This window comes from Opisthocomus hoazin, chromosome W (assembly GCF_030867145.1).
Source record: "Opisthocomus hoazin isolate bOpiHoa1 chromosome W, bOpiHoa1.hap1, whole genome shotgun sequence".
In the NCBI taxonomy this organism is placed as follows: Eukaryota; Metazoa; Chordata; class Aves; order Opisthocomiformes; family Opisthocomidae; genus Opisthocomus; species Opisthocomus hoazin.
The window spans coordinates 45,691,679-45,706,237 of record NC_134453.1 but is presented as its reverse complement, the minus strand read 5'-3'; the positions used below and the strand labels follow the sequence as shown (position 1 = coordinate 45,706,237).

Sequence of the window (14,559 nt, the reverse complement as noted above, 5' to 3'; positions counted from 1 at the left end):
CCCCATGGTAAAATATTTCTTCCTTATATCTAGTCTAAATCTACCCTCCCTTAGTTTAAAGCCATTGCTTCTTGTCCTGTCGCAACAAGCCCTGCTGAAAACATTTTCCCCATCTTTCCTATACACCCCCTTCAGGTACTGGAAGGCTTCTATAAGGTCTCCCTGGAGCCTTCTCTTCTCCAGGCTGAACAGCCCCAAGTGTCTGAGCCTTTCCTCACAGGAGAGGTGCTCCAGCCATCAGATCATCTTTCTGGCCCTCCTCTGGCCGCGCTCCAACAGGTCCATGTCCTTATTGTGCTAGGGGCTCCAGAGCTGGATGCAGTACTCCAGGTGGGGCCTCACCAGAGCGGAGTAGAGGGGCAGAATCCCCTCCCTCGACCTGCTGGCCACGCTTCTCTTGATGCAGCCCAGGATACGGTTGCCCTTCTGGGCTGCGAGCACCCATTGGTGGCTCATGTCCAGCTTTTCATCCACCAGTACCCCCAAGTCCTTCTTGGCAGGGCTGCTCTCAATCCCTTCATCCCCCAGCCTGTATTGATACCAGGGGGTGCCCCAACCCAAATGCAGGACCCTGCACTTGGCCTTGTTGAACCTCATGAGGTTCAGACAGGCCCACTTCTCCAGCTTGTCCAGGTCCCTCTGGATGGCATCCCGTCCTTCTGGTGTGTCAACTGCACCACTCAGCTTGGTGTCATCTGCAAACTTGCTGAGGGTGCACTTGATCTCGCTAAGTCACTGATGAAAATGTTACGGACCCCTGAGGGACACCACTTGTCACCGGCGTCCATTTGGACATTGAGCCGTTGACCACTACCCTCTGGCTACAACCTTCCAACCAATTCCTTAGCCACCGAACAGGCCACCCATCAAATCCATATTTCTCCAATTTAGAGAGAAGGATGTTGTAAGGGACTGTGTCAAAGGCTTTACAGAAGTCCAGATAGATCACGTCCATAGCTCTTCCCTTGTCCACTGATGCAGTCACTCCATCATAGTAAGCCACTAGGTTGGTCAGGCAGGACTTTCCCTTGGTGAAGCCATGCTGGCTATTTCAAATCACCTCCCTGGCCTCCATGTGCCTTAGCATAGCTTCTAGGAGGATCTGCTCCATGATCTTCTCAGGCACAGGGGTGAGGCTGACAGGTCGGTAGTTCCCAGGGTCCTCCTTCCTACTCTTTTCAAAAATGGGTGTAATGTTTCCCTTCTTCCAGTCACCAGGGACTTCGCCTGACTGCCATGACTTTTGAAATATCATGGAGAGTGGCTTGGCAATGACATCAGGTGTCTGGGATGCATCTCATCAGGTCCCATAGACTTATGTATGTTCAGGTTCCTCAGGTAGTCCCGAACCTGGTCTTCCCTTACAGTGGGAGGGGCTTCGCCCCTCTGGTCCCCATCTTGCAGTCCATGAACTGGGGAGGGGCGAGGAGACAGGTTGCCAGTGAAGGCTGAGGCAAAAATGTTGTTGCATACCTCAGCCTTCTCCTCATCTGTTGATACGAGGTTGCCATTCTTGCTCATCGGGGGGGTACGCTTTCTTTAACCTTCCTTTTCTGGCTGACATACCTCTAGAAGCCCTTCTTGTTATTCCTTGCATCTCTAGCCAAGTTCAGCTCCAGCTGTGCCTTGGCCCTCCTGACCCCCTCCCTACACAACCGGGCAGCATCCCTATACTCTTCCCAGGATACCTGTGCCTGTTTCCACTGCCTGTGCAGTTCCCTCTTGCCCTTTAGTTTGACCAGCAGGTCTGGACTCAGCCATGCCGGTCGCTTGCCTTCCTTGCCTGACTTCTTACACCTGGGCACTGAGAGCTCCTGTGTTCTCTGGAAAGTGTTCTTAAAGATCTGCCAGCTCTGTTCTGCTCCCCTGTCCCTGAGGACCGTTTCCCAGGGGGTCCTACTGACTAGCTCCTTGAAGAGCTGGAAGTTGGCTTTCCTAAAATTTAGGGTCCTGACTATACTCCTCGCCTTTCCCATATCCCTCAGGAGTGTGAACTCCACTAGTGAGTGATCACTGCAGCCCAGGCTGCCTCCAGTCTTGACATCACTGAGGAGTTCACTTGCATTGGTGACCATCAGGTCCAGTATTGCATCCCCTCGGGTAGGGGTGTCAATTACCTGGCTCAAGAAGTTATCCTCAATGCATTCTAGGAATCTCCTGCATTGCCTACAGCTCGCTGTGCTACTTTTCCAGCAGATGTCGGGGTGGTTGAAGTCCCCCAGCAGGACAAGAGCCTGTGAGCGTGAAGCCTCCTGGAGCTGGAGGAAGAACGCTTCGTCAGTAGGCTCCCCTTGATCAGGCGGCCTGTAGTAGACACCCACGACCAGGTTCCCTTTGTTGCCTCTGTCTCTGATTCTTACCCATAGGCTTTCGACCTGCTCGTGGCTATTTTTCAGGGACAGCTCTGCACACTGTGTTGATTTCTTGATGTAGAGGGCAATGCCTCCACCCCTCTTTCCCCGCCTCTCCCTTCTGAATAGCCTGTAGCCATTGACAGCCACACTCCAGTCATGGGGTTCATCCCACCAAGTTTCAGTAAGGACAACTAGGTCATAGCTTTCTAGCAGCATGGTAGCTTCCAGCGCCTCCTGTTTGTTTCCCATGCTGTGTGCATTCGTGTAGAGGCACTTCATCTTGGCTGTTGGCTGTGTCACCTTCATAGAGGAACACCCCTTGTTTCCCTTGGGGTGTTTCACAGAAGCTTCCTTGTTGGCTCCTACTACCTCAGGAGCTCCCAGCTCATCTCCACAAGACTTTGACTGTGGTAGAAGTGTCCCCAGCATGCCTCTGTGCAACAGGCTGAGGGCCCATACTAGCACCCTGTCCCTCCAACCGTTGTGTATCACCCCATAGTTTGTCACCGGCAAGGCTGATATGTTCCCCCTCCCCCTTCACATCTAGTTTAAAGCTCTGCCAATGAGCCTTGCAAGCTCCTGAGCAAAGACCCTCTTTCCCCTTTGAGAAAGGTGAATCCTGTCTGATGCCAGCAAGCCTGGTGCCATGTAGGCCATCCCGTTGTTAAAAAAGCCAAAGTTGTGTCAGTGACACCAGCCATGGAGCCATGTCTTAATAGGTTGGGTCCGCCTGTTCCTTGCAATGTCACTGCCCGCAACTGGAAGGAGGGAGGAAAAAATGACCTGTGCCCCAGATTCCCTCACTAGCTGTCCCAAGGCCCTGAAGTCTCTTTTGATCTCCCTTGGGCTATGTACTGCAACTTCGTCCCCACCCATGTGGAAGAGCAGTAACGGGTAGTAGTCCGAGGGCTGCACTAGGCTCGGTAGTTTCCTAGTGATATCTCTCACCCAGGCCCCAGGGAGGCAGCAGACTTCCCTATGAGGAGGGTCTGCCCGGCATATTGGACCCTCTGTTCCCTCCAGAAGGGAGTCTCCTACAACTATGACCCTTCTTTTCTTCCTTGTGGAGGTGGTACTAATACAGGAGGTGGGTCTTTCTGTTCTCCACAACTCCTCTGGTGTAGATGGATCAACACCCACATCATCCACTGACTGGTCCTCCACAGCTGGAGCCTCATACCTATTGTGCAGAGGCACCTGGGGACGCATGGTAGGCAAGGAGAGGGTTCGCTTGCTGCCCTGATTATGGACTTGTTTCCACTCGCCGCTTGCCTTTAAGACCCTGCCTACATCCTGGTGGGGGGAGGATACTGGATCCCTTCGATCATGGCCTTTTTCTGGTGGCTGTTCAGGTTTCAGGGAGGTCAGAGCGTGGTTCCACCAGTCTATCTCTCGCTCAGACTCCCTGATGCTCCTTAGACTATCTGCTTCATCTCTTAGCTCTGCCACCAGGCCGAGTAGACAGTCCAGCTGATCACACCTTACGCAGCTGTTCCCTCCACTGCCATCCATTTCCAGCACAAGCTGGTGGCACTCCCTGCAGCCAGAGACCTGGACAGCTGTGTCTTTTCCTGGGAGCTCAGTCTGGGTTGATACCTCCTTTCTGGCAAGTGCAGAGGCGGCAGTCTTCTGCCAGGCGGATACCATGGCTAGGCTCCCTCTCACCAACTGAACTTCTTGAACTTACCTCTTGAGCTGGGAGACTTTGCTCTTCCCCACATGCCCTGCCTGTGCAAACTGCCACACCACATCCTGTTTGCCCGCCCTGTTTGCTCACGCTCCCTAGAGGCTGCTCTTGTATGTGAGGGGGTTTGGTCGCTGTCACATTTGTCCCCACCCATGCTGAGTCAGAGCTGCCGCTCATTAGCAGCTCTCTTTTTCCCACTGGGGGTGGGGGTGGGGTGGGGGGGGGTGGGGCTGGGGTCTCCTCTCTCTTCCGGCGCTTTTGCCACTTTTGCCACGACAGTTTTGCCACGTCAGGAAGGGTCCCTCGGCGCGAACCTCCACTCCAGAGCCCTTCGCCTTCATGGCACAAAATGTACCATGAAACCATAGAAATGGTTTTGCTACATGGCACAAAAAGTACTTTCTAGTGTGTTTTACCTGAAAACATTTAGCATTTAGAGGGAAAGAGTGTATTTTCAGAGACAAAGTTCCTAGTTACTCTGATCTGGCCAGTGTAAGTTACTAATCTTCTCTACAGGGATACTTATCTCATAACTCAGTAAGAAATCTCAGTAACCACCACCACTCAAGTAAAAACCAGCATGATCTCTTAGTTCAAAAGTAAAAACATACCTACCTGTGTTTTGAGTGTGATCTTTTCCTTCTAGATCGGGATTTTGAGCTAGACCTGGATTCTGAACGAGAATGGGAACGAGATCGACCGCCTTTTCTTTCACTGCTCTTTCCAGACTCTGAGAGGAAAAAACCACTTTGCAGTGTAAGCTCAGAACATTTAAAGATCCCAGTTAACAATCTGGCACAAATAGAATGTACCACACATATATAGTGCAAGGGGCCTACGCTTTGCACATCTTCCTTCTTTGCAAAAATCCTTCAGAAACATCCAAGAAAGCCATTGTATATACTCGTTGAGTGTAGCCATCCTGCAGCAGTACACATAAACCAGATAATTATAAAAAGCTAGCTCTTTTAAGAATTGGATTTATGTTACTGCCACAATGCACAAGATCACAACACATTCTCCTTTGGTATATTATTTAACCACTTTTTTTTAATAACCTCAGAAGAACAGAGTAAATTTTGGGAGAGGAAGGGATGGAGAGAAGGGGACAAAAAGATTGTTCCAAAGGCCAAGAAGTCAACTGAAAGCTTACCAGTGAGCTCAGCAGACTTTGGTTCAGATTCTAAAAGATTATCATTCTGCCACTTAACACTGAGGAAATGTTAGAACTATTTTTCTCCCAACCTTAAAAAATGAAGGAAAATACTCCTCTCCCCCCCAAAAAAAATCCCTCAAGACCCTCCACTATCTAACGTACGTAAGTCAATGTCTGGGTTTCTTAGTAAGAAGAATGACAAAATCTTGCTGACGAAAAGAAAAAGGAGGATTTCAACTACAAGTTTAACAAGTTCAGAATTTTTTACACTGCGGTTTTGCAGTTTAAGTCAGCATAAATCAGCACTGAAATGTCTGTCTAACCACTCAACCCACCAACATCTTCCTCTTTGACCTGGCATTTCAGTGTTAACAGGGATCAGTGAACAAACCTGGATGAAAAAAGTCCATTACAATATGTCAAGTTTTATCCCAGATCCATCCTCTAATCCCACTTGCTATGAGGATGCACATAGTCTTGAACCAACATGAAAAAGAGCACAGCACAGTGACAAAATTAACCTGCTGAAGGAAAGCATATTGGGCCCCTCACTACAAGAAGGACATTGAGGTGCTGGAGCATGTCCAGAGAAGAGCAACGAGGCTGGTGAAGAGTCTGGAGAACAAGTCTTACAAGGAGCGACTGAGGGAACTGGGGCTGTTTAGTCTGGAGTAGAAGAGGCTAAGGGGGGACCTTATTGCTCTCTGCAACTACCTGAAAGGAGGTTGTAGTGGGGCAAGCGTTGGTCTCTTCTCCCAAGTAACTAGCGATAGGATGAGAGGAAATGGCCTCAAGTTGTGTCAGGGGAGGTTTAGACTGGATATTAGGAAAAATTTCTTTACTGAAAGAGTGGTCAGACATTGGAACAGGCTGCCCAGGGAGGTGGTGGAGTCACCATCCCTGGATGTGTTCAAAAAACGTGTAGATGTGGCACTTCAGGACATGGTTTAGTAGGAATGGTGGTGTTGGGTTGATGGTTGGACTTGATGATCTTAGAGGTCTTTTTCAACCTATGATTCTATGATTCTGTGATTCTGTGCTAGCTCCCTCTGATCGTGAAACTATAGCATTAATGTGCGCTAGAGGAGAACAAAACAAAATATAAAGCGTTTTAAGTACTTTGAACTATAAAAGGAGCAACATAAAGTATTTAGTATTGACTTCGTATTTTTGAAAACATTGTTAGCATGTATCTGAAAATACAAATATTGCCCACAATCACAAGCCCTGGTCCTCATGGGGGACTTCAACCACCCTGTTGGCAGGACAACACAGCAGGGCATAAGCAATGCAGGAAGTTCCTGGAATACGCTAATGATAACTTCCTTCTCCAAGTGATAGAGGAGCCCATGAGGAGAGGTCCTATGCTGGACCTTGTTCCCACCAACAAGGAGGGGCTAGTGGGAAACGTGAAGTTCAAGGGCACCGTTGGCTGCAGTGACCATGAAATGGTGGAGTTCGAAATACTTAGGGCAGCGAGGAGGGTGCACAGCAAGCTCACTACCCTGGACTTCAGGAGAGTAGACTTTGGCCTCTTCAGGAACCTGCTTGGTAGAGTACCATGGGACAAAGCGCTAGAGGGAAGAGGGGCTCAGGAAAGCTGGATAATATTCAAGGGATCACCTCCTCCAAACTCAGAAGCGATGCATCCCAACAAAGAGGAAGTCAGGCAAAAATGCCAGGAGGCCTGCATGGATGAACAAGGAGCTCATGGACAATCTCAAGCACAGAAAGGAAGCCTGCAGAGGATGGAAGCAAGGGCAGGGAGCCTGGGAGGAATACAGAGACATTGTCCGACTAGCTAGGGATCAGGATAGGAAAGCTAAAGCCCTGACAGAATTAAATCTGGCCAGGGACGTCAAGGGCAACAGGAAAAGCTTCTATAGGTGCATCGGTGATAAAAGGAAGGCTAGGGAAAATGTGGGCCCTCTCCGGAAGGAAGCTGGAGACCTGGTTACCCGGGATGTGGAGAAGGCTGAGGTACTCAACGACTTTTTTGCCTCAGCCTTCAACAGCAAGTGCTCCAGCCACACTGCCCAAGTTGCAGAAGGCAAAGGCAGGGACTGGGAGAATGAAGAACCGCCCACTGTAGGAGATGATCAGGTTCGAGACCATCTAAGGAACCTGAAGGTGCACAAGTCCATGGGGCCTGATGAGGTGCATCCGCAGGTCCTGAGGGAACTGGCAGACAAAGTGGCTAAGCCACTATCCATCATGTTTGAGAAGTCATGGCAGTCCGGTGAAGTTCCCACTGACTGGAGAAGGGGCAACATCACCCCCATTTTTAAAAAGGGAAAAAAGGAACACATGGGGAACTACAGGCCAGTCAGCCTCACCTCTGTGCCCGGCAGGATCTTGGAGCAGATCCTTCTGGAAACTATGCTAAGGCACATGGAAAATAAGAAGGTGATTGGTGACAGCCAACACGACTTCACTAAAGGAAAAATCGTGCCTGAGAAATTTGGTGGCCTTCTACAATGGGGTTACTGTGTTGGTGGATAAGGGAAGAGCGACTGACGTTATCTACCTGGACTTGAGCAAAGCATTTGACACTGTCCCACATGACATCCTTGTCTCTGAACTGGAGAGACATGGATTTGATGGATGGACCACTCAGTGGATAAGGAATTGGCTGAATGGTCGCACTCAAAGAGTTGTGGTCAACGGCTCGATGTCCAAGTGGAGACCAGTGTCGAGTGGCATTCCTCAGGGGTCGGTATTGGGACCGACGCTGTTCAACGTCTTTGTTGGTGACATAGGCAGTGGGATTGAGTACACCCTCAGCAAGTTTGCTGATGACACCAAGCTGTGTGGTGCGGTCGACACACCAGAAGGAAGGGATGCCATCCCGAGAGACCTGGACAGGCTGGAGAGGTGTGCATGTGCCAACCTCATGAAGTTCAACAAGGCCAAGTGCAAGGTCCTGCACCTGGGTCAGGGCAATCCCAAGCACAAATACAGGCTGGACAGAGAGTGGATTGAGAGCAGGTCTGCCGAGAAGGACTTGGGGGGTGTTGGTTGATGAGAAGCTCAACATGACCCAGTAATGTGTGCTCACAGCCCAGAAGGCCAACTGTATCCTGGGATGCATCAAAAGCAGCGTGGCCAGCAGGTTGAGGGAGGAGATTTTGCCTCTCTATTCTGCTCTGGTGAGACCCCACCTAGAGTATTGCATCCAGCTCTGGAGCCCTCAGCACAGGAAACACATGGACCTGCTGTTGGAGTGGGGCCAGAGGAGGGCCTCAAAAATTATCCAACGGATGGAACACCTCTCTCCTATGAGGAAAGGCTAAGAGAGTTGTGGCTGTTCAGCCTGGAGAAGAGAAGGCTATGGGGAGACCTTACAGTATCCTTCCAGTACCTGAAGGGGCCTACAGGAAAGCTGGGCGACTTTTTACAAGGGCCTGTAGGGATAGGAGAAGGGGTAATGGATTCAAACTGAAAGAGGGTATATGTAGATTAGATATAAGACAGAAATTCTTTACTATGAGGGTGGTGAGGCAGTGGAACAGGTTGCCCAGAGAATTTGTGGATGCCCCCTCCCTGGAAATGTTCAAGGCCAGGTTGGATGGAGCTTTGAGCAACCTGGTCTAGTAGAAGGTGTCCCTGCCCATGGCAGGGGGTTTGGGAGTAGATGATCTTTAAGGTTCCTTCCAAACTAAACCATTCTATGATTCTATGAAAATAAGATGATGAAAAAAAAATAGTCAGCTTCATTCCACTGCTTTGTTGCATGAAAACAATTTTGATTATTTTCTTTTTTTTTCTCCCACACGTTGTTTACCTTTGAGTACCCTTTTCCTGTGTTTGAACATGCTCTTAAAAGCATTTGCCAAGGTACGCACAGAACATATCTGTTGGATAATGAACATAATTTACCGACCTGGCTCAATAGCAGCAGATATGAAAGACTGGGCTTCCCTTACTCTCTTCATCACTTCTTCCAGTTCCTTGGCAGCAGCTTGTGGTGTCATTTCAGGAGGCTTCACTATTGCATTATTGGAATGATTTATTCTAAATTAAGGAAAAATAAAACCTTTAACCCTTTAACTCTTGAAAAGGGAAAATGAAAAACAAATAAGAAAGAAAACACCTCAACTTCCATGTATGACTAAAAACTTCCAAGTTCAGCAAAACTACAGATTTTTCCTAACACTCACCTGTTGTATCTGAAATGTCTGTCTTTTACTGCTTTCAAATCTTACCACTTTTAAATAAATGCGGCACAATATTTCTGTGTTAAAATATTTTCTAGTAGAAGTCTAGAATTCTGTTTCTCTATTTCTGATCAAATCTCTATGTTAAGGCCTACTAATTACATACACATCATATATAAAGCTTAATCAGTACCAAGGACTTTGCAGATTCTTTCACTGTTATAGCTTCCACTATCTCAACATTAGATGTAGAAATATTTTACTCAGTGCCATCCATATTCTTCTTGGAGAAAGTTATGCCCAACCTTGAAACTGGAGTTCATAAAAGTGTTCCGGTTTACTAACAATAGGGCCTTATATTGAAAAAAATATTCATCACATTAGTTCCCTGCACATCAGAGTCATAAATGTATAAGGATACTAAGAAATCTCTCATTCAATATTCATATGGATAATTAATTTCTTACTTCAGTGGCCTGTCTCCAAACATAACTCCATTAAAGGCAAGAGCTCGAGGTACAGAATTTTGGTCTGCAAATTCCACAAAAGCAAATCGTGTTGGTTGCGTCTCATCACCTGCCATTCGCACAAATTTGACTTCTCCAACTTGCTTAAAGAATTCAAGCAGTTGATCTGCTGTTGTAGTCTAGAAAGAGTCAAAGAGCTCAGCTGAAGTAAAATATATAATGAAAACCACTTATCCAACATATCAGGTAATCTAAGAGCTACAGATTTTGGAAAGACATCTCACCATTATTACACAGGTGACGTGAATTTGGTAATGTTACACTTTAAGAGAGAAAGGTATTTTTTTCTTCCATTAATCTAAAGAATACACTACAATTCAAAATAGTGCAACCACAAGTCATGAAGTCCTACATCTAGGTTAAAAATACACTTGCACAGGATTTTTCACTTTTCAGGCAACTCCTTTGAAATAACTGATGAGGAATTTCCTTATACACCTATGTACAAGATATTGATTGTGAATTTTGATCAATTAAAAAAAAAAGTCCAAACAGTATTACAAGATTTCGATTTTATCTCTTTTTCTACTAGCTTCCATCTTGTTTTATTTTATTGCTATCAGAAGTACTTTTACACTCTAGTAGCTACTTTGGCATTCAAAAAAACCCAAAATCAAATACTTATATTGCCATCAGTCAAAAGCAAATTATTTTTTAATTAAATCATTTGCTGAAAAAAACAAATTTCTGACAGACCTAACTTTCCTGTTGGGATAAACTCAAAGGTATTTATGCTAATTTTGCAACTTTCACTATGACAAATCATTCCTTCTTACTGTACTTAAGCAACTGCAAAGTGTTGTGGGGGACAGCTACCATGCTCTCACAACTTCTGAGGCACTGTTCAGCTAACACGACCCAGCTGGACATTTGATCAACACACACAATCATAAGTACATTTCTTGAATTCAGCTACAGTGTGATTTCTCTGGTATCCTGATAGAATGAATTCCACAATTCTGATCTGATCTGATCTGATTGATAAAGGAGCATTCAGAATTTGAAACATCACTAGTAACCAAAAAGAGTATTTTTTTGTTTTGTTTAAAATCCTCTTGGCATCAACTAACGAAAACTCTTAAAAAGTAAGATTATAAATCATAAATTACAATTTTGCATCTTCCATTAGCACTGCAATAAAAAAAGCTACCTGTGAATTCAAGTTTCCAACGTAGACTGTTCTTCTGATTTCATCAATTTTGGATGGGTCCACATTCCCCATAATTGGTGGCTGTGGTATTTCTCCCAGTGCTGTAATGTTAGGGTCCAATGCTGCAGTTGGTATAGTCCCCAAAGTGCCAAGTGAAACACCGAGCTGGAAAAGAGAAAAATAGAATATGCTTTACAACCAAGCACTGGTGGGAGATACTTGACTTGTTAATACTTGCCTGCATTGCGCATTTCTGTAAAAATAAATCCATTGAATATAGGCAAGACTTTGTAAGGTCCCAGCTGAGTACTGTATTGGGTTTACGTGTCAAGATTTTGGTAGTGGAGGAGGGGGCTACAGGGGTGGTTTCTTTGAAAAGATGCCTGAAGCTGTCCCCATGTCTGACAGAGCCGATGCCAGCTGGCTCCAAGACAGACCCACTGCTGGCTAAGGCTGAGCCAATCAGTGACAGTGGTAGTGCCTCTGTGATAACATATTTAAAAGGGGGGGGGGGAGGGGGGAAACACCACCTGCGGAATGGCATTTTAAAGAAGGAGAGAAGAGTAATAATATGCGACAGAGAACTCTGCAGACACCAAGATCAGTGAAGAAGGAGGGGGAGGAGGTGCTCCAGGTGCAGGAGCAGAGATTTTTCCCCTGCAGCCCATGATGAAGACCATGGTGAGGCAGGCTGCCCATGGAGGTCCATGGTGGAGCAGATATCCACCTGCAGCCCATGGAGGACCCCACGCTGGAGCAGGTGGATGCCCAAAGGAGGCTGTAACCCCATGGAGAGCCTGTGCTGGAGCAGATTCCTGGCAGGACCTGTGACGCCATGGGGGACCCATGCTGGAGCAGTCTGTTCCTGAAGGACTGCACCCCGTGGAAAGGACACATGGAAAGGACCCACACTGGAGCAGTTCATGAAGAACTGCAGCCCATGGGAAAGACCCACGTTGGAGAAGTTCATGGAGAACTGTCTCCCGTGGGAGGGACCCCATGCTGGAGCAGGGGAAGAGTGCAAGAAGGAAGGAGCGGCAAAGATAACACGTGATGAACTGACCACAACCCCTATTCTCCATCCCCCTGTGCCACTTGAGGAGAGGAGGTAGAGAAAATCGGGAGTGAATTTGAACCCAGGAAGAAGTGAGGGGTAGGGGGAAGGTGTTTTAAGATTTGTTCTTATTTCTCATTATCCTACTCCACTGTTAATTAGTAATAAACTAAATTAATTTCCCAAGCTGAGTCTGTTTTGCCCGTGACGGTAATTGGTGAGTGATCTCTCCCTGTCCTTATCTTGACCCACGAGCCTTTCATCATATTTTTCTCTCCCCTGTCCAGTTGAGGAGGGGGAGTGACAGAGCAGATTGGTGGGCACCTGGCAGCCAGCCAAGGTCAACCCACCACAAGTTTGTGGTTTTTTTAAAGAATAAAAATCTACCCATAAATAACCTTCCATAGTTAAGATTTTCTGTGTGCTACCAGTTACCATCTTATCGAAGAGGTCTGGCCAGGGATGCAGTATATCAATTAGAAAACATACAGGCTTGAATTTGTAATGCTTACAGTCAATCAAATTGAATAAGATGGCTTCAAACACTGCTAATATTCTTATTTTTTGCCACAACAAGTATTATAAGTGGATAAGGAATTGCTGAGGACTTGCCCAGCAAGAGAAGAAGGGAATTTGCAGTGCCCAGGGCCAATTTGTTCCATAACAGACATCAGTCCAAAGAGACAGATAAGGTACCTTTTGGACAAACATAACACGTAAGGCAACATTAATTATAATTGAAACGTGAAGGATATTAAGTCTAAGATCTTTCCCTACAGACACAGTCACTTCCTAGAGAATGAGGACAATACAACTCTCATTTTTAGTACTTGGAATTGAAATTTCTCCTAGAGAGCACTATAAAAAAAAAAAAAAGTAACTTAAAAATCACTACTAAATTGGTCTGCTCAGTTTCTGGTTTGCATTTTATTTTCGCCACCCAAAAAAGCAACTGCCTTTCCAGCAAATGAAATTTCTAAAGTGTTAGAAATTCTCAACAAGCCACTGGTAACTTTTTTTTTTATGTAACAAAAGAAAACTACTCTGTCTGCCGAGGCCAGTCTGGGACTTCCTGGTGCCTGCCTGGCAGCTGCTGGTGGGACACCAGCACCCAACTCTGGGAAACTCAGTATCGGTTTTGTATATATAGTTTTATTTCGCTTATTACTAATATTACTAGTATTATTAGTGTTATTAGTAAAGCTAGTTTTATATTCAATTTGTAAATCTCTCCCTTTCCCTCCTTTTTCCCTACCCCTGGTGGGAGGGCAGGGGTTAACAGAGAGCATCTGCCACTCTATTGCCACCCAGCTCTAAACGGTGACAGATTTATTGGCGCCCAACATGGGGCTCAAGCACAGGCCTTTGAATCCAGGCCCTAGCAGAAGGAGACCAGGCTCAGTCTAGAGAATATAAGGTTTTTTGTTTGAGAGTTTCAAGGAGTTTGGAAATAAAACAGGCAGCTTTCATTCACCATGCTGAGTGACTTATCATAAAGCTCGATAGTATATCATATCTCTCTAGAGCTTTCTTCAGACCCAGGTGTCTTGGTACTCTTTGGGTTGTTTGCCAGTGGTTTCACGCAGTTTAAGAATTTTAGGCGTAGGGCGAAAGGCATCTTTTTTCTGTGGGGTTTATTACTGAGCAATACCATGGTAAGACTGGCCGTTATCGTTCCGATCTCTCATTTTTATCAAGAGGTGAAAATGAAAAAGAAAAGTGTGAAACCCGAACCAGTGCTAACAACTTCATCTGAGTACTTTGGGAGTTACCTTGTGGACTTTGTTAGTAATTATACTTTTAATTTGAGAAATTATATGTTTTCTTGTTATGCTAACCTGACTTTGCCAGAGTTTGGGAATTTTGGATATTCTTGGAACTATCAAACCATGTTTCTATTTTATTTGGCTGCCTTCCATGTTTTTCTGGTGTTGTGTAAGATTAAACCTCAGTGCAGGTGTAAGTGCAATGGAACCATTTTAGCTTTTTCAAGGTGTGCCGATGCAACCTCCTCCCCCATCGCAGATACTGCAGCCTCCATGACAAGCACTGCAGCCACCATGGCCTCCACGACAAGTGCTGCAAATATCGCTGCTCCTGCTAAAGCCCCTGCAAGCACTCCATCTCCAGTAATAGCCCCTGCAGCCACTCCACCTCCGATAAGATACTGCAGCCACTCCACCTCCAATAACGGGCTCTGCATCCACTTTGACCCTGACAACTGGCACTGCAGGTACACCAACCTTAGTGATTGCCCCTGCAGCCATTCAAACTCCCAAGGCAGGTACTGTGATTACTCAGGTGCCAGCGGTATCAGTTGCCCCTGCAGCCAAGAGTAAATAAAACGAAAAAATGGAGCAGGGAGAGGGCACATCATCATCAGAACCAGAGATAATAATCCGCTCCTCATCCCTGGATAAGTTGCGAGGTATAAAGAAAGATTTTAGCTGTCATGAAGGTGAGTCGCTTACCAC

The 14,559-nt window shown here is 46.4% G+C and overlaps 1 protein-coding gene across 6 annotated transcripts in view; it reads right to left on the bottom strand.

Annotated features, from left to right (window-relative positions):
* The window catches only part of LOC142365610 (uncharacterized), a 103,742-nt gene that overhangs the window by 57,713 nt on the left and 31,470 nt on the right, over positions 1-14,559 (bottom strand). For all 6 annotated transcript variants that reach the window (XM_075446538.1, XM_075446540.1, XM_075446541.1 and 3 more), the window contains exons 4-7: positions 11,032-11,196; positions 9,822-10,000; positions 9,081-9,211; positions 4,657-4,771 (exon numbers count right to left, since the gene is read on the bottom strand). In XM_075446538.1, coding sequence (XP_075302653.1) covers positions 4,657-4,771; positions 9,081-9,211; positions 9,822-10,000; positions 11,032-11,196 — 590 coding nt within the window. The remainder of the gene's footprint in view (positions 1-4,656; positions 4,772-9,080; positions 9,212-9,821; positions 10,001-11,031; positions 11,197-14,559) is intronic.